The sequence below is a fragment of the Coregonus clupeaformis genome, chromosome 20, assembly GCF_020615455.1.
Source record: "Coregonus clupeaformis isolate EN_2021a chromosome 20, ASM2061545v1, whole genome shotgun sequence".
In the NCBI taxonomy this organism is placed as follows: domain Eukaryota; kingdom Metazoa; phylum Chordata; class Actinopteri; order Salmoniformes; family Salmonidae; genus Coregonus; species Coregonus clupeaformis.
The window spans coordinates 43,196,965-43,223,485 of NC_059211.1; the positions used below are offsets into that span (position 1 = coordinate 43,196,965).

At 41.6% G+C, this 26,521-nt stretch overlaps 1 protein-coding gene across 4 annotated transcripts in view; it reads right to left on the reverse strand.

Annotated features, from left to right (window-relative positions):
- Positions 1-5,711: 5,711 nt before the first annotated feature.
- osbpl1a (oxysterol binding protein-like 1A) overlaps positions 5,712-26,521 on the reverse strand; it is a 30,952-nt gene continuing 10,142 nt past the window's right edge. For 3 of the 4 annotated variants that reach the window (XM_041839396.2, XM_041839395.2, XM_041839398.1), the window contains 14 exons: positions 15,760-15,922; positions 15,073-15,250; positions 13,637-13,712; positions 11,531-11,665; positions 11,222-11,319; positions 10,900-11,082; positions 10,643-10,750; positions 10,438-10,527; positions 10,177-10,300; positions 9,713-9,826; positions 9,423-9,546; positions 6,582-6,672; positions 6,318-6,338; positions 5,712-6,014 (listed from right to left, as the gene is read on the reverse strand). In XM_041839396.2, coding sequence (XP_041695330.1) covers positions 5,912-6,014; positions 6,318-6,338; positions 6,582-6,672; positions 9,423-9,546; positions 9,713-9,826; positions 10,177-10,300; positions 10,438-10,527; positions 10,643-10,750; positions 10,900-11,082; positions 11,222-11,319; positions 11,531-11,665; positions 13,637-13,712; positions 15,073-15,250; positions 15,760-15,922 — 1,608 coding nt within the window. In that variant the 3' untranslated portion in view covers positions 5,712-5,911. The remainder of the gene's footprint in view (positions 6,015-6,317; positions 6,339-6,581; positions 6,673-9,422; positions 9,547-9,712; positions 9,827-10,176; positions 10,301-10,437; positions 10,528-10,642; positions 10,751-10,899; positions 11,083-11,221; positions 11,320-11,530; positions 11,666-13,636; positions 13,713-15,072; positions 15,251-15,759; positions 15,923-26,521) is intronic. The other variant, XM_041839397.2, reaches the window with a different exon arrangement.

The following is a 26,521-nucleotide window of genomic DNA, read 5'->3' on the forward strand; positions in this document are numbered from 1 at the left end:
CATCTCCCCTTCAGGGAGTGGCCTCTGGATTTTAGTGGCAGCAGGTGTTTTCACCTTGCAAATGAAACCCAAAATGAGCTTCAACTGCTACGCTGCATGGAGTGAGCATTGATTATGCATTGATTTACCTAACCAGCTAGCTAGCAATTCTAGTTTTAAGTTAGCGAGCTAGAATTATTGCGTTTGTCTCTGGAACTTGTATGGAAACTGGAACGTGTATCTGAACAGTAGGACACACCTGGTTAGTTTGCTAACATTAGATAGCAACCCAGCTAGAACATAGATAGCTAGCTAGCTCACTACAGAGCTGGCAAAAACATTTGCTTAACTAGATGGCTAAGTTACGCTGTCCATGGTGCTAAAGTGGACAAACTGAGAAGTGAAATGACAACATTGAACAGTGAAGAAGTTTTTGGTACCCTTCCCCAGATCTGTGCCTCTACACAATCCTGTCTCGGAGCTCTACGGACAATTCCTTCGACCTCATGGCTTGGTTTTTGCTCTGACATGCACTGTCAACTGTGGGACCTTAAATAGACAGGTGTGAACCTTTCCAAATCATGTCCAACCAATTTACCACAGGTGGACTCCAATCAAGTTGTAGAAACATCAAGGATGATCAATGGAAACAGCATGCACCGGAGCTCAATTTTGAGTCTCATAGCAAAGGGTCTGAATACTTTCTGAATGCACTGTAAATATATACTCATTCATAATCTTTACATTACTTAAAACTATTACAGCCATCATGTGTTGGCAGTGGTGTTAAGTACTTAGGTAGTACTTTCAAGTATTTTTTACTTAAGTCGTTTTTTGAGGTATCTGTACTTTACTTTTTCGATTTTTGACAACTTATACTCCACTACATTCCTAAAGAAAATAATGTACTTTTTACTCCATAAATATTCCCTGACACCCAAAAGTACTCGTTACATTTTGAATGCTTTGCAGGACAGGAAAATGGTCCAGTTCACGCACTTATCAAGAGAACACCCCTGGTCATCCCTACTGCCTCTGATCTGGCAGACTCACTAAACACAAATGATTTGTTTGTAAATGATGTCTGAGTGTTGGAGTGTGCCCCTGGCTATCCGTAAATTTTTTAAAAACAAGAACATTGTGCTGCATGGTTTGCTTAAAATAAGGAATTTGAAATGATTTATACATTTACTTTTGATACTTAAGTATACTTAAAACCAAATACTTTTAGACTTTTACTCAATTAGTATTTCACTGGGTGACTTTCACTTGAGTAATTTTCTATTTAGGTATCTTTACTTTTACTCAAGTATGACAAATTGGGTACTTTTTCCACAACTGTGTGTTGGCTATTCATGCCCAATCACGGCATGGGGAAAATGACACATCAAAAAAATACTGTTTTATTTGTGTATTTGTAGTAACCTACTACACAAACTGGTCTGTCTGGCATTCCAGTCTGTCAACTGCACGGGCAAAGCCCATCTGATATGTGGAGAAGTTAACATCCAGCTCAGTGTTTCCCAACCCTGGTCCTTGAGCACCCCCAACAGTACACATTTTTATTGTAACCCTGGACAAGCATACCTGATTCAAATGGTCAACTAATCATCAAGCCCTCAATAAGTTGAATGAGGTGTGTTTGTCAAAGGCTACAACGAAACTGTGTACTGTTGGACGTACTCGAGGACCAGGGTTGGAAAACACTGATCCAGGTGACCAGCGCATCCCAGGAAGCCCCTCTGCCATGTACACCCAGCAATACCCACCCTACCAGGGAATGGTGTTCCAGAACAGTCATAGTGGGCTCTACAGGCCCCAGAGCACATACCCCGGCAATGGCGTACCGGCCCCACTACAACGTCGTCAGCCCCAGTGGACAGATGGTCTATCCCCACACGCCAGCTCCAGATAGGCAACAGGGATAAACATAGGCTCAGTGCAAAGAGCCACAGTGTTCCTCCAGACCATATCCCGACAGGCAATGCTCCCACAGATGATGTCCCCTGGCCATGCCATGGACCGGCATGGGGCAATCTACCCAACCATTTATTTTGTTCCAGGTAAGATTGATTTACACTGAACAAAAATATAAACGGAACATGTAAAAGTGTTGGTCACATGTTTCATGAGCTGAAATACAAGATGCACAAATTTGTTTACATCCCTGTTAGTGAGCATTTCTCCTTTGCCAAGACAATCCATCCACCTGACAGGTGTGGCATATCAAGAAGCTGAGTAAACAGCATGATCATTACACAGGTGCACCTTGTGCTGGGACAATAAAAGGCCACTCTAAAATGTGCAGTTGTCACACAACACAATGCCACAGATATCTCAAGTTTTGAAGGAGCATGCAATTGGCATGCTGACTGCAGGAATGTCCACCAGAGCTGTTGCCAGAAAATGTCATGTTCATTTCTCTACCATAAGCCGCCTCAAACGTCATTTTAGCCATTGAAGAGGAGTGGGACAACATTCCACAGGCCACATACAACAGCCTGATCAACTCTATGGGAAGGAGTTGTGTCACACTGCATGAGGCAAATGGTGGTCAAACCAGATACTGACTGGTTTTCTGATCCAAGCCCCTACTAAAAAAAAAAAGGTATCTGTGACCAACAGATGCATATTTGTATTCCCAGTCATGTCAAATCCATAGATTAGGGCCTAATGAATTTATTTCAATTGACTTGATTTCCTTATATGAACTGTAACTCACTAAAATCTTTGAAATTGTTGCATGTTGCATTTATATTTTTGTTCATTGGATCTCTGTGAGTAGACTTCTCTAATGTGCCACTATTTCTTTGTGACAATTGTCTTGAGGAAGAATTTAAAATGATTAGTTTTGGCGGCACATGGAACATGCGATGAACCGCCATTACCATTGCTTTCAATTACAGATAGGGTCAATAGGATTCAGTCCACAGCAAATAAGGGGGATGCAGTCCTATCCAGACATGTAATGGAGAGCAATTTACACGTAAACAGTTGCCAAGGTAATTATGCAAGACCCTAAACTGCCCTCGCGTTAAGCCAACGGAGTATTATGCCCGTTCCAATTGATTTAAGACCTAAATCAAGCAGTGTAAAACAGCAGTTGGTGAATGCAAAGAAGGCGAAGTCAAACAAGGTGGAGCCCCCAAAAAGCCCGCCAATATACGCTCAAGTAATACACGATCAAGTGGAGGTTTGGGAAAACTGGACAACCGGAGACACACCGGTCCAGGTGGCCAGTAATCCATGCACTGACAGCAAGCTAACTGTAATCACACCAAATGACAAATAAATAATTGACACACCAGTCAAACGAGACAAGAGAGTTAGTCCACGACCTCAGCAAGGCCCCAGAACAACGTGAAACAACAGTGACCGAAGGGCTTCCCCCTCCAAGAGGAAAAGCTTCCACAATTCCACATTCACGGTCTCAGGTAGGACAGAGAGCTGCCGCAACAACGACCGGACCTAAGCGGGAAAGCCATGGTATCAAAACACATTACATACCGACCACTAAACCAAGAAGAGTTCCGATCGATGCATGGGCAATCCTCCACCAGGAGCGCGACCTTCATGGCGCAAAGATGAGAGAAGCTCACTCAACGCTGCAGCACCTGCGCATTCTGATCAAGATATTTGGAGAGAGCAACTTACTTGTCTTACTTATTGCCATGAAAGATTAATTAAACATGTCGTTAATAAGAAATACAGAAATCAGAACGGCAGTATAAAAAGAGGACATAATAAAATGGGTTACTGATTTTACATCTTTATTTTAGTCTGTAAACTATCAAGATACTCAGCGCCAAATAGATTATGAAGTGTCAACAGAAACAAACCACGACTACAGCCACGAAGAAGAAGCATGGCGCGGTCAACGTATCAGCAATGGCGGGAATCATGAAAAAGTATTCGATCCAATACAATATCGTGCGCCATGCTGTTGCACTCAGTGAAGCGATCATCAAGAGTGCATCTGCCACTATCCTATGTCAAGACTACGGTTACCACCATCGATTACCGACACACCACCCAAGTCTACCGCACCACCAGTGCCTGTTTGTCAACCTCAAATACTGGTCGTTTGAAGCAGCAGACACACAACAAATCCTGTGGGACTTCGACAGCAACCAACTGCTGGAATGAAAGCCCTGTGGTAACCAGGCGACGGTGTGTTCCCCAACCCTCATGTCAAGCAACAACTATCCACCGGACAGGGATTCCTATGGTCTGGCTTTGCAGCCAAGGTCAGCGATGAGATACGTACCTGTCTATGTACCAATGGATGAAGCCATGAGACCTGTCCACTCGGCCGCCTACGTGCCATTCAGCTACATGGAAAATGAGGAAGGAAGGAGGGCGCATAGGCGTCATTGCAGTGCACCCCTCAAAAGGGTCGCTTTACGTAAACCTTGTGGTGGCTCGCAACAACGTGGATTTTTATCATCAATTTAAAACGTTAACAAAACAATCCTCTCAATTTGCTCAATGGAACATAGATTGACTTCAAGAACCACCAGAGCCATGCAAGAAGTAAGCATTTCCTAGACAAAATGAACAAACATTTTCATTTAGAAGTTACATAGTTATTTTATTATACTCATTATTTACAAAGTTAAAGGGTCAGGTTAATAATTGGATTGTACTACCTCTCCATACATTTTCTCAGAACCTCAAAGTACCAGATACCTTGTTAAAGTTTTTTTTTATCCTATAACCATGATACAAGATCTCATAACCATACACTAGCCCTATTGTTAAACGACATATCAACAGTCCAGAACTTAGATTATTCTCTTATGACCCATAGGATCTCTTCACAGTTGAAAAGAAGAATGTAAAAAGGACAGCTGTTAGAGCATAGCTAGACAGGGATAAACCTCTTAATATTTTCCATACAGCATCCCTTCAGATAGTTGCATAGCCGAGTGCGTAGCTTACTGCTCTGAAAAATTGTATGGAAGGGATTTGTGCATAAAACATGTAACTACCATAACCTGTAGAGAAGTGTGCCCTTGAGTTAATTTTCTCCCGCAATGATTGTCATGAGCAGACTTTGAAGTAGTGTTGATCATAATTATCTAAGCGGCGTTGTAACATTCAATAGTAAGCATAGTACCAGTATTCCCCCCTCCCCCTACAATCAATGGAGCAATAGACCATGATGTTCATCTCAAAGTCTTAACAACCCACGGTGTTATGCATCAGTCAGTCAATCAGTGACATCACAAATTAATGTGAGCATTGATGAACTAAAAAAGGTCATCGGAATGAGGATCAGTAACAGTTGAGCTGGGGGATAATACTAAAATATCAGTAACGCAAGTGTTATAAACTAAAAAATCCCAACCACTGAGAATATGTACATATGTGTGAGTGCAGTTATTTTTTGTAACAAACATTTAATGAAGTTGTTAACACAAAACAGCTGTACATTACATTAAGAGCAACAGAATGTGTGGACACTGTATGTTCCTAAAGTGCCAAGGTTGTAGGATTGTGCAAATAGAATACTGTATGATAGATCAAAGCATATACAATCAAAACACTGCATCATGAAGAGTTAAAACAAAACAGCGATTCAAATCATGAACCCCTGTCAACCAAGCTACAATGGAGTGAATACACAGGTCCATTTATGCTAAAAAGTAATAGTTCTCTAAAATGATGGCTGCATGAAAAATGTGACCGAATGCTAAATTTTTAAGCATGTTTAACAGCTGAACATTTTGTATTACAAATACATCAATTATTGCTATTTTCATATACAGTATATTAATTGTAATAAATTAAGGCTTTATTGTATTAATCTCCTATTTGCATATTGGCTGTAATTAACTGGTCTAAAAAATGAATTAGTGGAATGGAATCACATAATAGATAAGGAAGTTGACGTGGATAAGAATCAATCTCACTATTCAAGGAATGTCCATTAATAAATATCAGGTAATAGGGAATAGTTGCGGTCCCAGTATCCAGTGGAGAACAACCAGTCCTCAGAGCCGTTGTGGGGATTCTGACCCTGGTGAAACCACCTGGTGATGCAGAAGCGATACAGTGAGCATAATGTAATTTAATGAATGAGAGTTAGTATCTACATAACATTTAGCAATGCATAAGTGAAAAAACAGTATGTCTAAAAAGATAATCATGCATTGGTTATGTGTAATAAATGGCCAGTATGCAATTATTTTCATTTGGGCCACTAACTGAATTTCAGAGATCAGAACTAATGCATGCACAGTATATATTAGCACCAGTAGATGGCGCTACCACACAACAGTTTGACAGTGGAGCGCATACGTAAGGCACACCATAGAAGAGCAAGCAACTCAAACCTGGGGCCAAGGGCAGGGTTTCTTCAAGTCAAAGCAAAGGTGCAATACAGAGAACAAGACAATGGAAGAGAAAAGTAGGACTTTGCATTAGTATAAAGTAGTAAACAAGATACCAAAAGAGAAATGTATTAAACAAAGGGAAACCCTATAAAAAGTTAAAATACAGTTGATTTTATATACAAATATTGGTGTATTGGTATACAATACATCGAGAATATAACAAATTCAATTGTCAAAACATAAGTATTTCTCTCATAGTCTTACTTTGTTTTCCACTCGTCATCAGATTTGGAACGGGTTTTGCGTGCAGCTCTCTGTTTCTCTTCTAGCCTCTTCTTCTCCTCACTTGCAAGATCTACATGGAGAAAACGTAAGGGGTTTTCACTGGTCTACCTTTTGATCAACTGTGCACCCAGTGCAAAATCTACAGCACCAGGTCTCACAGGAAGGCCAAGAAGATCATCAACGACCTCAGCCACTCGAGCCACGGCCTGTTCACCCCGCTACCATCTAGAAGGCGGAGACAGTACAGGTGCATCAGAGCTGGGACCGAGAAACTGTTAAACAGCTTCGATCTCCAGGCCATCAGACTGTTAAACAGTCATCACTAGCTGGCCTCCGCCCGGTATCCTGCCCTGAACCTTAGACACCGTCACTAGCCGGCTACCACCTGGTACTCTACCCTGCACCTTAGAGACTGCTGCCCTATGTACATAGTCATTGAACACTGGTCACTTTAATAATGTTTACATACTGTTTTACCCACTTTATATGTATATACTGTATTCTAGTCATGGCTCATCTTATTTAACTACTGCTGTACACACCTTTTCTTTTCACATGGTCTATACACAGTATATGCATTGTTGTCTCTACTTTTTTGCGTTTTGTACTGTTGTCTGTGCCGAACAAGGTTTGTACCATGTCTGTGCTGCTACCATGTTGTGCTGGTGCCATGATGTGTTTCTACCGTGTTGTTGTCATGTTGTGTTGCTGTCATGTTGTGTTGCTACCATGCTGTGTTCTATTAAGTCTCTCTTTATGGAGTGTCGTGGTGTTTCTTGTCATGATGTTTGTTTTGTCCTACATTTAAAAAATGTATTCCAGCCCCTGTCCCAGCTGTAGGCCTTTTGCCTCTTGGTAGGCTGTCATTGTAAATAAAAATGTGTTCTTAATTGACTTGCCTAGTTAAATAAAGGTTAAATAAAATAATAATAAAAAACATACAATTTATATACATACAGTTGAATTCAGAAGTTCACATACACTTAGGTTTGAGTCATTAAAACTTGTTTTTCAACCACTCCACAATTTTCTTGTTAACAAACTATAGTTTTGACAAGTCGGTTAAGACATTTACTTTGTGCATGACACAAATAATTTTTCCAACAATTGTTTACAAACAGATTATTTCACTTATAATTCACTGTATCACAATTCCAGTGGATCAGAAGTTTACATGCACTAAGTTGACTGTGCCTTTAAACAGCTTGGAAAATTCCAGAAAATGAGGTCATGGCTTTAGAAGCTTCTGATAGGCTAATTGACATCATTTGAGTCAATTGGAGGTGTACCTATGGATGTATTTCAAGGCCTACCTTCAAACTCAGTGCCTCTTTGCTTGACATCATGGGAAAATCAAAAGAAATCATCCAAGACATCAGAAAAAATAGACCTCCACAAGTCAGGTTCATAATTGGGAGCAATTTCCAAACGCCTGAAGGTACCACGTTCATTTGTACAAACAATAGTACGGAAGTATAAACACCATGGGACCACGCAGCCGTCATATCGCTCAGGAAGGAGACGCGTTCTGTCTCCTAGAGATGAACGTACTTTGGTGCGAAAAGTGCAAATCAATCCCAGAACAACAGCAAAGGACCTTGTGAAGATGCTGGAGGAAACAGGTACAAAAGTATCTATATCCACAGTAAAATGAGTCCTATATCGACATAACCTGAAAGGCCGCTCAGCAAGGAAGAAGCCACTGCTCCAAAACCGCCATAAAAAAAGCCAGACTACGGTTTGCAACTGCACATGGGGACAAAGATCGTACTCTTTGGAGAAATGTCCTCTGGTCTGATGTAACAAAAATAGAACTGTTTGGCCATAATGACCATTTTTAAGTTCGGAGGAAAACGGGGGTGCTTGCAAGCCGAAGAACACCATCCCAACCGTGAAGCACGGGGGTGGCAGCATCATGCTGTGGGGGTGCTTTCCTGCAGGAGGGAATGGTGCACTTCACAAAATAGCTGGCATCTTTAGGAAGGAAAACTATGTGGATATATTGAAGCAACATCTCAAGACATCAGTCAGGAAGTTAAAGCTTGGTCACAAATGGGTCTTCCAAATGGTCAATGACCCCAAGCATGCTTCCAAAGTTGTGGCAAAATGGCTTAAGGACAACAAAGTCAAGGTATTGGAGTGGCCATCACAAAGCCCTGACCTCAATCCTATAGAAAATGTGTGGGCAGAACTGAAAAAGCGTGTGCGAGCAAGGAGGCCTACAAACCTGACTCAGTTACACCAGCTCTGTCAGGAGGAATGGGCCAAAATTCACCCAACTTATTGTGGGAAGCTTGTGGAAGGCGACCCGAAACGTTTGACCCAAGTTAAACAATTTAAAGGCAATACTAAAAAAATACTAATTGACCCACAGGGAATGTGATGAAAGAAATAAAAGCTGAAATAAATAATTCTCTCTACTATTATTCTAACATTTCACATTCTTAAAATAAAGTTGTGATCCTAACTGACCTAAGACAGGGAATTTTTACTAGGATTAAATGTCAGGAATTGTGAAAAACTGAGTTTAAATGTCTTTGGCTAAGGTGTATGTAAACTTCCGACTTCAACTGTATATATTCTGGACTCTGATATTGCTCGTTCTGATATGTCCCTTTTTTTACTTTTGTATTGTGTGTGTATTGTTATTGTATTCCTAGATATAGCTGCACTGTTGGAGCTAGAGACATAAGCATTTCACTGCGCCTGCGATAACATCTGCAAATCTGTGTACGCGACCAATAAACTTTGATTTGATTTCTGCGTTCAAGGATACTAAGTGTTTGCAGATGAGACACAAGCATGTATCATGATTCTTACCAATATCTCCGTTCTCCATGGCTCGTATGTCTGGCCTCAGCCTGCAGTCTGTCTTTGGGATGAGCCCCTCCATATCCTTATCCAGCTCATTCAGTTGCATGGCAAACGACGTGAAGCTATACATCTACAAATACACACAAAAAAACTGTTTCCAGGACTGAATATTTAAATACAAAGCCATGAAGACTGTAAAATGATGCTTTATGATCTTGAGGTTTCTAAGCATCTGCATCTTTATGTGCTTGAATACACCATCCATCTAAACAGGAGTGTTTTCCTATGTGTCTAACCTCTGTTGAGTTTTCTGGTCTTGGGGCTATCCTCCACAGGAGCTGGCTGCCTGGGATCACCTCTACGGTGTCAGCCTCTGGTAAGGGGATCTCCTCCGCCTCCTCACCAGACCCCTGGACAACAGCACAAATGTATTTATCTTTATTTAATCAGGGAGACACCATTGAGACCAGGGTCTCTTTTACGAGGGAGCCCTGCATATACAATTTCATAAAGTACATCAAAAAATCTAATACAATACAGGAACACGAGAGGAGCACTCCACTGAAGCTCTTCTACCTACAACTGTAAGAGGTGTCACATAGCACAGTATATATTTTTTTACATTTTACACTTTCAACATGTTTAACTTGACACCCCAGCACATTAAATTCTTGGCAGTAACAAAAACCCTCAGGAATGGAGAACTCAAAGCATGTGTTTGCCATGTAATGGATTACATGAGTTTATGGGGTATACACACCTGTTTGCTGCTTTTCTTTTCCTCTGTCCCCTTCCCACTTCTCTTATGTGCCTCCAATGCAGCAGAATCCACTATGTACATACACTCTGTCCACTTGCCATAGAGAGAACAGACCTTCTTTTTGCTGTGCAAAAACACAAATACTGTCGGTTCAAACACTGACTTCCGTCAATATGGCAACATGCTGGAGAAATATATGAAAAACGTGAGGTACTTTAATAGGCTGGCGAAATCAAAGCCGCTACAACATTAAAATCATACCTTTTGTCCAGAATGTAGCCTTCAACTTTGTGCAATTCCTTGCCAAAAAGGCCACAGGGTTTGAAATTCAGACAGCATCTTTCTCCAGTTCTGTGAAAAAAAAGCAGAAATACCATCAAATAATTTTCTTTTTCATTGTCATACTTCCTCATTCACACATTGCACTTCCTATCTTAGTCTAAACATGTGAGAGTGTTTCCCTTACTTGTGGTTAAGCACCTCCAAGTTGCCATACTGCTCAATCCACAGCTGCCCCACAATGATATTGTGGACGCAACATGTAGGGTTTGTCCATGTGTAGGCCTCATTATACCTGGAAGTACAAATAATAACTTTAAAACAACATATCTTTGAACAATACATTTTGGTTTCACACAGACAACATAAGAAAACAACACACATTAACTGTTGTGTTGTTTGAATGTTGTGTGAATGTTACAGTGCATGAATGAGCAGGCTTACTTGGGCAGCTCCAGTGTGATGATGCCTTTGGGTTCAGCCTCCACGCTCTTGCCCCAGAACTTGAGTTTGGGGTAGATGGAGCCGTGGAACACAAAATCTTTCTTCAGGCCTTCAGCGTGGAACGCACTGACTGGTGGGTGGTGGCTCACCTGCTCTGAGATCAACCTGAACCCCAGGTCTTCTCTGCCAGAGAAAAGGGTGGGGATTGTGAGGGTAAGAGTAGTAACCCATGCTGTAAAATGGCTGGCTCAACACTTCTCATCATCCAAATAAATCACCAGTGCTAGAGATGTACTCCTCCCTCCATCTCCCTCACTCTTACCTGACCAGTTCGTAGGTCTCTCCCAGTAGCGGGTTGAAGGGTTTTCCAGTTCTCTCCCACTGAGAAGCCACAGCAGACACAGCAAACGCTGCCACACACTGCCAATGCAAAACAGATGACTTGATGTAGAGATGTATGGACCTTTCTGGACACATGGACTTTTCTTTACCATTTTCTTTCTACATGCAGTATGTGTGTTATACAATATGTTTCTAATCTTGTCGCTCTCAATTCAAGTGGACAAAAAAAGTTGACCAAAAATAAATCAATAATCAAACCCATGTTCCAGATCATTTCTCTTGTGTGTACCTTCATCCTCTCTATGGAGTCAGAGGAGGCATTGGCCTGGTGGATGAGATACGTGTGCTCCATGTACTCTGTCAGACGCTGCAGGAAGCTCAGGGGCTCATTAAAAATCACTGGCATGGTAATCTTAGACAGCTCCTAAAAGAGAGAGAACAAGAGAAAGAAAGAGAAAACGAGAGAGCACAAGTCAGCTCACAAGTAGTTGTACTATGTGATTCCTATCTTTCAACCATTAAATAATAAAAAGTATATTGGAATGAGGAATGAGTAGTTATGCAATTCACCATGGAAATGTGGCATAACTCAAACATCCCATAGGCTCATCATAGCATGACAAGCTATAGCGAAATAATGAAATGTAAAATTCACACACAAATCCTACTCAGAGCATCAATTAGTCCACACAGAACCAAGAAAAGCTGAAGCACTGACATTTAATCACTTACAGTTCTGGGCCATGGCCAAACATTGACCAGGATTAGTTTTCATACTAGGGTTCTGCCTTCGGAAAGTATTCTGACCCCTTGACTTTTTCCACATTTTGTTACGTTACAGCCTTATTAAATAAAGAAAATTCCTCAGCAATCTTCACACAATACCCCATAATGACAAAGTGAAAACAGGTTTAGAAATTTTTGCAAATGTATTACAAATAAAAAACAGAAATACCTTATTTACATAAGTATTCAGACCCTTTGCTATGAGACTCGAAATTGAGCTCAGGTGCATCCTATTTCCATTGTTCATCCTTGAGATGTTTCTACAACTTGATTGGAGTCCACCTGTCTATATAAGGTTCCACAGTTGAAGGCACACACCTGTCTATATAAGGTCCCATATTTGACAGTGCATGTCAGAGCAAAAACCAAGCCATGAGGTCGAAGGAATGGTCCGTAGAGCTCCGAGACAAGATTGTGTCGAGGCACAGATCTGGGGAAGGGTACCAAAAAATTTCTGCAGCATTGAAGGTCCCCAAGAACACAGTGACCTCCATCATTCTTAAATAGAAGAAGTTTGGAACCACCAAGACACCAAACTGAGCAATCGGGGGAGAAGGGCCTTGGTCAGGGAGATGACCAAGAACCCAATGGTCACTCTGTGGAGATGGGAGAACCTTCCAGAAGGACAACCGTCTCTGCAGCACTCAACCAATCAGGCCTTTATGGTAGAGTGGCCAGACGGAAGCCACTCCTCAGTAAAAGGCACATGACAGCCGGCTTGGAGTTTGCCAAAAGGCACCTAAAGACTCTTAGACCATGTGAAACAAGATTCTCTGGTCTGCTGAAACCAAGATTGAACTCTTTGGCCTGAATGCCAAGCGTCATGCCTGGAAGAAACCTGACACCATCCCTACGGTGAAGCATGGTGGTGGAAGCATCATGCTATGGGGATGTTTTTCAGTGGTAGGGACTGGGAGACTAGTCTGGATCGAGGCAAAGATGAACAGAGCAAAGTACAGAGAGAGATCCTTGATGAAAGACTATCCCCATCCAACCTGACAGAGCTTGAGAGGATCTGCAGAGAAGAATGGGAGAAACTCCCAAAATAAGGGTGTGCCAAGCTGGTAACGTCATACCCAAGAAGATTTGAGGCTGTAATCGCTGCCAAAGGTGCTACAACAAAGTACTAAGTAAAGGGTCTGAATACTTATGTACATTTAATATTTCAGTTGTTTTATAGATTTGCAAACATTTGTAAAAACCTGTTTTTGCTCTGTCATTACGGGGTATTGTGTGTAGATTGATGAGGGGGGAACCATTTAAATCCATTATAGAATAAGGTTGTAAAGTAACAAAATGTGGAAAAAGTCAAGGGGTCTGAAAACTTTCTGAAGGCACTATATATTACCTTCCCCGGCTACTGAACCACATTCCACATCAGGATTACGACATGTTAGAGCCTGTACATGCTCTAAGCCGTAGCTAAAGAAAAGCCACACAGAGTTGTATAGATGTACGTTACATACTGCACAAAACATCAGTATAGGAGTGACTGAGCTACATTACAGGGACTATTATGGCCATGCTTTAAGAGGAAGGTTCCTATTATTCATCATGTTACAGGGGTTTGGAGAGGAACAATAAAGCAGAGTGCTGGTTGGTAGCTCACCATGCCAATGCATTTCCTCAGGATACTCCAGATGCTAAAGTCATTTCTGGAGAACATGGGTGCTGGTAAACTTGTTCTGGAGTGAGGGACATCCATACACAGACACACACATAAAATAAGGTAAATGTACAAATGACACAAGTATCACTATGTGCTCTGTTGACTTTGACTCTACCCTTATCGTGCAGTGATCTGCATTTCATTCGATTAGACGTGCCAGACATGTAACAGATGCTATATATCTAATGCAGGAGTCATATCTTATTCAGGCGAATATAGTCTGATGAGTGCAACAAAAGCCTTCAGTTAAGTTTCAAGCACGTGTAGAGCGGACATATTGGACCAAGGCCCAGGTATATAAAAGGTGTCCAGTAGCCAGCCGTGGAAATATCTGCTCCTTGAGGCCTTCACTGCTACTCTATTTAAGGTTAGAGTAATTTGACCAACACATGTACATGTAGGCGCCTGCATTCACATGAACACCTACATTCAACATAAACTCTTGCTCACACAAAGACAGGTAAAGAAGATAAAAACCTGTGGATACGCTAGTTCACACATCCCATTTAGTGAATATGCTATTTGATTCACTTCCTAACTGCCAGTCTGGTTGGGTTTGGCTAATTCAACCACCACAGGTTGTTTTTTCATGTTTATTTTCTTTGAGACAATGAATGAGACTGAGTGGAAAAAGCAATACAATTAATGGCCATCCCAAAAACCTGGCCTCCACTCCTACACCCTGATCAGCCTCCAGACTGAAGGGATCAGTGTACATAGGATCCTGCCGAGTTCCGATTATTGCATTACATTGTGACCTCAATGTTTAACTGGTCCTACACAGTGCTCGGCCTTCTCAATGAGAGCCTTTCTCCTGCCTGGCTCGCTAAATTATTCACACTGACTCTGACTTGGCAGGAACAGGGAAAACCCTAAAAATACCCTATAGGTATGAGCCTGGCAGTCTAGGAACACAACAAGTAAACAAGCAGTAAGGTAAATACAAGACTAAAGAACAAGACTTAGTTTTAGGAGCTGGAAGAAACTCCACCTCTGTATTGAGTTAGTCCTAAGAACCACTCATTTTCAACACTGGTCTAAAGTAAGAGAGTGCATTAACCACAGAATGTTTCTTTGCCTTTGCCACTGTTCAAGGCCTTTTTAGAACAGCAAGGGTTTCTCTCAAACAGAAAGGGAGGGACAAAAGTTGAATTAACAAACAAGAAAAATATGACTATATGGTAAGGTATTGTGCAAAGAGGCAAAGTGACTTTTCTTTCCAGGTTTAATCCAAATCGGAAGCTTCTACCTTCTAGCTAAAACAGCTGTGTAATGTAAACAGGACCCTTGTCTATGTGTGCTTGGATGTAGGGTGGATGGGATAGAAGCTGGGTGGGTAGGAGGGGTGTGTCGGGGGGGCACCTGGCTCAGCTCACCTGTGCCTCACGATCCCATTGGGTTGGGACTCATCCTCGTTCCTATGGTGATCCTCTCGAGACATGTTGGTGAGGCTGCTACGCTCGCTGCTGAACAGGACAGATCCTTCCTCGTCCTCGTCGAACGAATGGCTGGCCACCGTCTCAAAGCCGCTCAGAGAGTGCTCCGATTCCGAGTCTGAGAGGGAAAGGTGTAAGCAGGCATGTTGTAAAGGCAGGGACTGGAAATATGAGGTTACAGTGCTATGAATGACTGTGTCGCTATTGGCAACTGACACTTTTCCCTGAGCCTCACTAAAGCCCTGAGGGAAGACACCTGATCTGTGGATAGAGTTGCAATTAAAGAGCCCTGAACCAACAGATGAAAGCTGAAGGCATCACTCAATCGATCATTACAAAAATCATCCTAACTATTATCACAGGCCATCTTGTAAAGGACTGTTATAAGCATTTTCAAAGTTGAATAGTACTTTGTAGGAATTTAGGCATTGCTCAATTGCAACTAAATTGGTGCACACATTACATTCAAACAAACAAGTCATCTTAGCACAACATGTAAACACATAGACCGTAAAATACATGAACAGCTAAAGGTATCAAGAAAATAATCATAGTGTCAAACAGGTGAGACAAGCTCTCCCACTTCAATTCCAATCCGATCGTAAAATAAAAACAAGCCATACTCACCAGACACAGCGTCGTGGAAGTCATCCTCACTGAGTGCGCCCTGCGGAGAGGAGCCCTTGACAACGGACTGCTCTAGTTCATGGTGCTCTGTAGCCAGAGTCTGTAACGCTTCAGACAGAATCTTATTCTTCTCCACCTCCTGCTCCAATTTCAGACTGCGCACCTGAGCCCCAAACACACACACACACACACACACACACCACAAAACAAGCACGCACGCACACAGTATAATTCATAAATCATACAGTATATGTTTGATGGCACTTTATGGCCTACAAATATCAACACTGAAAAGCAAGTTACAGTATACAGTGAATAGAGTATAGATATCAGCAGAGCTCTCTGTACAGCTGTGAGGACCTATGTTGTGTAGGTCGGTAGACTACAAGATTAGCATACTGACTGACCACTCTCTTTACTGTGCTCAGATCAGCAGACAGACATCACAGGGCCAGAGTGAAGCAGTGCTGAGAGGAACAAGACATGTTTGGCTGTAGTGCCTTAAACCTGACATCTCAAATGGCCATCCAGAGAACATGATCCTCATGGAACAAAGGAGATCAGATGACCACAATAGGCAAGGAAATGGCCAATTCGACATACTAGCAGAGGTGTGGACTCGAGTCATGTGACTTGGACTCGAGTCAGACTCGAGTCATGAATTTGATGACTTCAGACTCGACTCGACAAAATGTACAAAGACTTGCAACTCGACTTGGACTTTAACATCAATGACTCGTGACTTCACTTGGACTTGCGCCTTATGACTCGAGAAGACTTGCTACTTCCCATGAAAACTGGGGAAAAAAATTTTCACACGGCCGCGCCGCTCTCCGTTTATCTGCATCTGTGAAAAAAATGTGCACCATCCACCTGTATGCATACAGAGAGCGCGCTGCCTGCACGTTATCCAATCACTGTAGTCCCACGTTGTTTTGATTCGACAGCATCTAAGCAGGCACATTGCAAGACAACCAATGAAGCACATCAAGCAACAACGCGCCAGTTGTCAAAATGATACCGAAGATAGTTTGGTTTGGCTATAAAAATTACGAGGTAGTCGACAAAAACGAGTTGCAATCTGCAAAACATGCGGATCGAAGATTACAGACGGAGCTGCCACAACGTCCAACTTTGTTCGACACCTGAAGTTGCACAAAGAAAGGTAAGTTTTGAACGAATGCTACGCACCTTATCGGATGTACCGTAACTTACTAGCTAGCTGCTGCATATTTACTGTATCAACGAGACAAACGCACGTCTCCCTTGCTGGTTCATGCTTACAAAAATATGGATTTTTGAACTGCTATTATATGGACATTCTAAAACGCTTTCGTGAAAAAACGCTTAACGTTCTTTAATGTACTAAGACAGTGTTATTAAAAGACCAAACTCTGTAAATATCATATTAATAAAGTATACTATGTACAAAACATCAGATGAGCCCAGAATATGAACGCAAACACGTTTAATAACACGCTTGCTTTTCCTCCCATAGAAAACTATTATAAGAAAAGGCTTAACGTGTCTTAATATACTGAGACAGTAATATTAAAAGACCAAACTATAAATATCATATTAATAAAGTATACTAAATGTACAAAACATCAGATGAGGCCAGAATATGAACGCAAACACGTTTAACAACACGTTAAGTGTTTTCCTCCCATAGAAAACCATTATAAGAAAAGGCTTAACATGTCTTATGTAGGCTACTATGTATTCTGGGCTCATCTGATGTTTTGTACATAGTATACTTTATTGATATGATATTTACTTAGTTTGGTCTTTTAATAACACTGTCTTAGTACATAAGACACGTTAAGCCTTTTCTTATAATGGTTTTCTATGGGAGGAAAACGTAACGTGTTATTAAACGTGTTTGCGTTCATATTCTGGGCTCATCTGATGTTTTGTACATAGTATGCTTTATTAATATGATATTTGCAGAGTTTGGTCTTATAATATTACTGTCTTAGTATATTAAGCATTAAGCAACGTTAAGCGTTTTTCACGTTAAGCGCTTTTAGAATTCAGTTTCAGAGTTGCTGGTGTGCTGCCTCATTGAGGTCGTTTATGTAATTTTGGTTAATCACAACTAAGCAGAACTGTCGCTGAAGACAAAATATCACAATTAAACAATGAATGCACCCCCTTTCACAACTCGGATGTAGTTGGTGCATCCTAAACCCATCCAAGTACAACAGGAAACATAGTAAGACGTATACATTGTAAAGAGGAAAATGATAACACAGTCACAGTAGATCCACCATTAGCCTTCCCTTTTCATATCATGCCCAAACAGCAGACAGCGCATGGACAGAGTGCTACCGTAGTCTACAGTAGGTCTGTGAGGCAGCGCACCACTGGGATATATACAGTATATAATAAAATAATAACGATTATAGTAGTAATGTTCAGAGATGCAATAGATTATTATAGTGCAGTTCTTAACTAATGGGAATATTGTTTAGCTTATTTTTGGTTTAATTTGGTTTACTTTAGTTATTTAATTTATTCAATTATTTTGTTTTTCTATACTTTTCATGCCAACTTGCCATGGCCCCCTAGAACCCCCTCGCGGCACCCAAGGGTCCCCGTCCCCACTTTGAAAACCACTGCTATAAAGCATATGACTTCAGTTTCTTGAGGGAAAGGGCTTTCTTATGAATTTTGAAGCAGTGAAAATATTCTTAATATTGCATACACTGAAACTGAAATGTATTATCGTAAACCGTAGTGTACAATAGGCAATGAATATTAACACAACAACATTGATATGAGTAAAGAGTAGTTTCAAATACAACATGTGTGGCTGTAAAGGATTTTCTGACATCTGTTTCATATTCTTCTCTGTTACAGGTATGAAGAATACCAGATGAACAAAATCATCGTAGATGAACCACAACAGCCTTCAATCTCACAATTCCTTGACACTCGTGTAGGGCGTTACAGCCTGACCCACCCACAGCAGAAGGCCATCTCCAATGCGATACTGTCTGACTTGATTATTGATTGCAATTTCCCTCTGTCTATTGTGGAAAATAAGAGCTTTCGTCACTTTCTGGCTGTGCTGGACAGCAAGTATACCCCAGTATGTCGCCGAACGCTGACCACAAAAACAGAGAGCCTTGCTGAGGAGAGACGGTCAAAGTTAAAAACTCAATTGAGCAACACTGACCATGTTTCAGTCACTGTGGACATTTGGTCTGATCGAAAGATGAGGGGATTCCTTGGTGTCACTGTGCACTGGATGGAGCGAGATGCAGAGAGGGTACAGCTAAAGACTAATCTCTTGGCCTGCAACCGCTTCAAAGGCTCTCACACAGCAGAGCGAATCTGTGACCAATTTGAGGCAATATGTGATGAATACAACATCAAAGCTAAATTGGACTATATAATTAGTGACAATGCTGCTAACATGCGCAAGGCATTTACAGTCTGCTTCCCCAGCGAACAGGAGGAAGATGAAGATGCTGGAGATAATCTTGATGATCCTGAGCTATGGCATGACTTAACCCAAGAAGACCAGCAAACCGTCGATGCTGCTATGGCAAAGAAACAGCGCCTGCAGTGTTTTGCACACACATTGCAGCTGGTTGTGGGAGACGGTTTGAAAGAAACAAAAGCGGCATGTCCTTCTCTCTCCAAGTTATCAAAACTTAGCTCCCTGCTCCACACAAGCACAACGTTTAAAGACATCTTCGATGGTGAATTTGGGGAGTACAGAGGCATCCCTGCTGCAGTGAGCACGAGGTGGAATTCCACACTGCGGCAGGTAAAAGCAGTCCTTCATTGTGATCAGCAAAAGCTCTGCGCAGTTCTTGAGAAGGCCGGGCATAAAGAACTGTCATTCACACCACGAGAGTGGAATCTGCTGAAGGAGTTGGTGGACATCTTAAAACCGTTCGGAGAAGCAACTGATTTGACACAGGGGAGAAAGTCATTACAATCAGTGCAGTTGTTCCATCCATCTTGTCCCTCAATCACCATCTTGAGAAGCTGAAGCCTCAAGTTCGTTTCCTGAGTGGCCTGGTCAGAGGTCTGCAGGCATCCCTGAAAAAAAAGATTTCTTGGGATCTTCATTAATGTAAAAAATGGCCCAGTCTCAAGAAGGGATCACTGCCCCCTTTTCAGACACAGTCTACCTGAAAGCAGCTGCCTTGGATCCAGCCTTTTGTCTGCTGTGGATTGAGCCCCATGTGCTGGTCAACCGTGACATCAAGGCAGAGGTGGCACAACGAGTTAAAGGTAAATATTATTGACTTGCAATGCAACTTAAATGCAACGTACAATAATTTGATCTTAATCTGATATAGGATGTAATGTGATATTAATCTGACTTTAACAATAATAAAAAAATTCAGTCTTGAACAGTATCATCAACATCAGAAATAAGGGCTCTTTTGTTTGTGCTGTTGTGACACGTTTGTATTTTTAGAATTGATCCTGCAGAGACAGAGCAGCCTGTGCCTGCTGAAGAAGAACTAGAGGACATGGAAGGAGAAGGGCTGTTTGCCCTCTCTCTCTCTCTCTCTCTCTCTCTCTCTCTCTCTCTCTCTCTCTCTCTCTCTCTCTCTCTCTCTCTCTCTCGCTCTCTTCTCTCTCTCTCTCTCTCTCTCTCTCTCTCTCTCTCTCTCTCTCTCTCTCTAGTGCAATATGCTGTTCAAATACAAGCATTTTTTGTGAAAATTAAATCTTATGTTTTTTGCTGTATTTGATTAATGTTATTGTATAAAAGGTTTAAATAAATACAAATCTTACAGACATACATGATTTGTATACATTTTATTTCTGTGGTAAGAGGACTTGAAATGACTCGAAACTAAAATGGTAGGACTTTGGACTCGACTTGAGACTTGATGGCTTTGACTTTTGACTCGACTTGGGACTTGCCTCATCTTTGACTCGACTTGACTCGGGACTCGAGGGCAAAGACTTGAGACTTACTTGTGACTTGCATAACAATGACTTTGTCCCACCTCTGCATACTAGCTACTATCTTCTGTGGAAATACAGTATATAAAAATAGATTTTTTTGTAAAAAAATATATAGAACTGTGGATTGTTGAATCTTGGCCCCTGACCACTTCCTGTTGCGTGGCATACGTTTTTTTATTTATTATTGTAGTGAGAGCCGTCAACATGTTGCAGCTAGCTCCCCTTCCTCTCTCCCCTTTTCTGTGTCCCAAATGTGTAATTCGCACTCCGACCTGTGTACAGTTTTAGTTAGCTAGCTTGCTTTCGCTATAAGAGGTAGCGAACGCTGAGGTATAAGGGTCGAGTGCGGTGTTTCTGGGGTTAGTTGAAACAGGATAACGTGCGTGGATCACTGCTATGAAGGTCTGGCTACATTTCACTGTTATTTGATTAGTTAATCTGCTAGCCAGCTAGCTATCTGTTTTCGAATAAGTGTCTGAAGGCCTAGCAAAAGCTGTCTATTCTGTTAAAAGCTGTCTATGCCACCCAAAAATTACTTTGTGCAACAGGAAAATAAATGTGATTGTGGGTTGCTGTAACATCTCTAGCTAGTTCTAGCTCTTGACTAGCTAACGCTGTGAGACACAATAATAGCTACATCCATGTATTGTTGCTAAGCTACCATAGCTGCGCTCTGTGCAAACAACTGTGATATAGCTATAGCATTTCACCCTCAAAGCTTGTCAAGTTAACCCTGCAATGGACCTTGTGCTAGCTAACTAAACGTAGAGGACTTGGCTACATTATTTTATATTATTAGGCTTAACGTTAGGCACGGTAGCTAGCTAGCTAGATATATCGAAATGCCAGCCCACAATCATAAGCCTAATGTGTCTACTACTACAGTTCAGTTCCATTCCCATGTTTGTGTTGCCCGGCCCGGTGCTTAAACCAGCAACCTTCCAGCTGCTGGTCTGCCTCTCCAACCTCTGTTTCTCAATCCTGGTCCTGGGGACCCAAAGGTGTGCACATTCTTATTTTTGGCTTAACACTACACAGCCGATTCAAATGATCAACATATCTAGCATTGATTATTTTAAACAGATGTGTAGTGCTAAGGCAAAAACAAAAATGTGCACCCCTTTGGGTCCCCAGGACCAGGATCAGGAAACACTGCTCTAGGGCTAGGCTACTACAGGAGCAATGATTAAGTGTGGTGCCATGACTACAATGGAGCAAGCCCAAGATGACAAAAAAATGGGTATGGAATTGAACTGGCAGCTGGAAGGCTCCCATGTACCATCTCCTGCCATTGTGCCCTTGAGCAAGGCACTTAACCCCCCCCACAATTGCTCACCACCTAGGGGTGCTGCACTGCAAGGTGTTGGGAAAAGCAGAAGACACATTTCAGTTCTAACCAATGGACAATAAAGTATATATTCTGTTCTTGTCACAAGATGACTCAAGATCTCTACACCCACACTGATGTTGCCTCTATTGCAGCACTGTACAAGTATTCCTTGTATTGTACTACACTGCCATTACTGTATGTATGTAAACTATTCTGTATCTTCAGAACAAATAAACTGTTTATTACTATGCCTACTTCAACATTTGATACTGTGAAAGACTGTCTCTATTACTATGACTGAGTATTATTGTGAATTACTTGTTTGCGAAATATTGTGATATTGTGAGACTAATATAATTCGCATTATAACGTTTACTTTGTTACTTTGTTGAGAGCGCCAAAATGAGAGCTAAAATTATACCTTTGAACTTAAGATGGGTTAAATGGAATACTAAACGCAATCTGGACACTGACAGGTCTAGAACATCTCGCCACTATCCAGGCCTAGTACCCCACGTCCTCTGAAGTGTCTGTCTGGCTAGCTCCGCCTCCGACTTCTCCATACACTGACTAGGCTACATGTAATGCCACTTTTCCGTCTTTATAAGTAGACTTTGTTTACTTTTCTGCTTGTAACATGCATTTGACATGTTGCGTTCTCTAGGGGAGCTAGCTAGCCGGATGTAGGGTGGGGACGCGCGTTTTAAATGACTTTGTTATTATTTACGTTCCAAAAAAGGTTTATACCTAAAATATATCTCATGACCACACACCTTCTCCTTTCAAAAACTGCATTCCTTGGATCCATTGAAACATTGTGGCTTAGCTGGTACTTCTCTGCATAAAGCCAGACAGATGAGCCCAAAAAGTGCATTAACTTTCAAGAGACAGCAAGGAGAGTGTTTCTGGTGAGGGCAACTCAAAGTCGTGAAGGTATATACACCACAATGAACTACAGTACAGCTCAACTGTAACCAAGGCTGGGAATTGATGGGAGTGGAAGCAGACTTGCATTGTAATTGGACCGCCCTACTTACAGATGACATAAGGTAGCATATAAACAAACAGCAAGATGTCTCTGAGGACTTGGTAGAAGTCTGTCTAGGCCTCCACTAAGATCCACTGAAACATCTCATTCAAAGTCAATAACTGACAGCCTGAATGTAATGGATTAATTAACAGTAACAACACAGGCAGTAACTACTTTAGGACCAATCTGCTCAACAGTTTTATAACGAGAGATTATGCAATAATCAGAGTCCCATCCTGTGCAACTTCAGTATAATTATAAATAGCATATTCAACATCATATGATAACCAGGGAGCTGATGTTATTATTATCCCTCACGTTGATGAGGATTCACCAATAAATGGAGAGAAAATCCAAGCTGAAGTAATAAAACTACAGATTCATCAACAATGTAAAATGTCTGTCCAACAGCTATTGTCATCGTTAGTCTCTGTAACACTGTAATAACATCACTGATTCCCAATCACATGTAAAGAGATATATACAGTGAGCTCCATAATTCATTGGACAGTGACCATTATTTTGTTATTTTGGTTCTGTACTCTAGCACTTTGAGTTTGAAAGGATACAATGACAATGAGCATGAAGTGCAGACTGTCAGCTTTAATTTGAGGGTACTTTCATACATATCGGATGAACCGTTTAGAAATGACAGCACCTTTTGTACATGGTCCCCCATTTTAAGGTACTACAAGTATTTGTTAAATTGGCTTCACAGATGTGTGTCGTTAGGCAGGTGTATTCATTTGTGTCGTTAGTGAATGCAGGAGAGCTGTTGATGAATAGTAATGATTCTAGACTTTGCTATTGCCTTTGGAGGTTGTTATTGGGGTGTGACAACATGAGGAAGACAGCAGTGTCGATGCAAATGAAGTTGGCCGTCATAAGGCTCAGAAATGAAAATCAATCATTCAGGAACATTGCAAAAACCCTGGCCATGCCCAAGTCAACAGTTTTGTTCATCATTAACAAGAAAAAAACAACTGGTGAACTCAATTATGTCAAAAGACCCGGTAGACAGAGGAAGACCACTGTAGTGGATGACCGGAGAATACCTCTCATGGTGAAGAAAACCCCCTGACAACAGCCCAACAGATCAAAACACTCTCCTGGATGCAGGTGTAGATGTGTCAAAGTCTACCACACGCAGAAGACTACACCAACAGGACTACAGAGGGTACACTACAAGATGCAAACCACTGATAAGCCTGAAGAACAGAAAGGCAAGATTACAGTTTGCTAAAACGCACCTAAAAGAGCCCCAAGAGTTCTGAAAAAGTATTGTGGACAGATGAGACAAAGATTAACATGTACCAGAGTGATGGAAAGACAAAAGTGTGGAGAAAAAAGAAATGCCCATGATCCAAAGCATACCGCCTCATCCATGAAACATGGTGGAGGGGGTGTTATGGCTTGGGCCTGTATGGCTGCCAGTGGAACAGGCTCACTTGTCTTCATCGATGATGTGACTGCAGACAGAAGTAGAACAATGAATTCTGAAGTCTACAGAAATATTTTATCTGCTCAGATAAAACCAAATGCCTCCAAACTCATTGGACGGCACTTAATCATGCAACAAGACAATGACCCTAAACATACTGCTAGAGCAACAAAGGGGTTTTTGATGGCCAAAAAGTGGAAAATCCTTGACTGGCCGAGTCAATCACCAGATCTGAATCCAATTGAACATGCATTTTTACATGCTGAAGAGGAGACTTAAGGCAATAAGTCCCGAAACAAGCAGGAACTGAAGATGGCTGCAGTACAGGCCTGGCAGAGCATCACCAGGGAAGATACCCAGCGTCTGGTGATGGCGATGCATCGCAGACTTCAAGCAGTCATTGCATGCAAAGGATATGCGACCAAATATTAACAATGATTACTTTATTCTACATTATGTTATACTGTCCAATGTTTTTTGATGCCCGAAAATGGGGGGACTATGTACAAAAGCTTCTATAATTCGTAAACGGTTCATCCGATATGTATGAAAAATACCCTCAAATTAAAGCTGACAGTCTGCACTTCACCCTCATTGTCATTGTATCCTTTCAAACTCAAAGTGCTAGAGTACAGAACCAAAATAACAAAAGAATGGTCACTGTCCAGTGAATTATGGAGCTCACTGTATATATATATATATATATATATATATATATATATATGGCAGTATCATCATTGTTATCATACTTAAACAACATCTACAACCACAAGATGCAGTAGCAGTGAGACAGTCAAACTTCAAACCAGGAACCAACTACAATAACACACTTACACAATCACAGCAAAGCTCACTGAACCCAAGTCGCAAATAAACTCACAATAAATGTAGCCTCCTCCATTTGCTTTGCTGGTAAATACTTTCTCCCATAGGATAGGCCTTCAGTGGGATTACTGGCATTCGTCTGTGTGCTCACAGAACAGTGCACTGTTGAGGAGCCAGCAGCAACGACAGCAGTAACAGAATCACCCATCAGGAGATGCTGTGTTATAAATCAGCAGATGATGGTACTGTAGTAGCACCTAGCAGCAGTAGGAACAGTTGCCGTCCCAGTAGTTTGAGCTGGAGAGTGACTCTGAGCAATGGCGGATGTAGTTCTGTAGAGAATCACTATCAGACAGTCACTATCCACCAGAGTGAGTTCAATCCTCCACAAAGCACTCAATTAGATTGACATTTTAGTCCTTTAGCAGACGCTCTTATCCTCTATGAAGTAGTTCTAGTCACAGACATGCTCCGTCTCCACTCAAATTATTTGTGATCTCTGTGCTGCATCTCTTTCCGTCACTATCTGGCAGTGATGAAAATGTATGCACTCACTAACTAAGTCGCTCTGGATAAGAGCGTCTACTAAATGACTAAAAGGTAAAATGTAAAAAATTATGACACATGACCACATGTAGAAATGAGTGACACTCCTCTTCACTCTACCACATCATTAGACTCAAGTTCTCTCCCCCTCTCTGTAATCTCGACATATCTGGACTATTGAGCAAACATAAACACTACACTTACATCTAGGCATTTCCACCTCATACAAACAGATATAATGTACAGAATGATGTAAATGCATGTGGACACATTAGTATATAAAATTGTGCCTCATTAATAGTTCACCCTCAGGTCCATGTACACCATTGTATGGGAGAGCAACACCTACCAAGGTCATGACAGCTGGTCAGTTTTATACTGTACAGTGGCTCCACAGCCTCCTCCACTCAAGGGCCAGCTAGCTAGCACTGCTAGGCTGTAGAGCCAATCTCAAGGGGAAGCTAGCTAACACTGTTAGGCTGTAGAGCCCATCTCAAGGGGAAGCTAGCTAGCACTGCTAGGCTGTAGAGCCCATCTCAAGGCGAAGCTAGCTAGCACTGCTAGGCTGTAGTGCCCATCTCAAGGGGAAGCCAGCTAGCACTGCTAGGCTGTAGAGCCCATCTCGAAGCCACTGTTATGGAATGAGGCT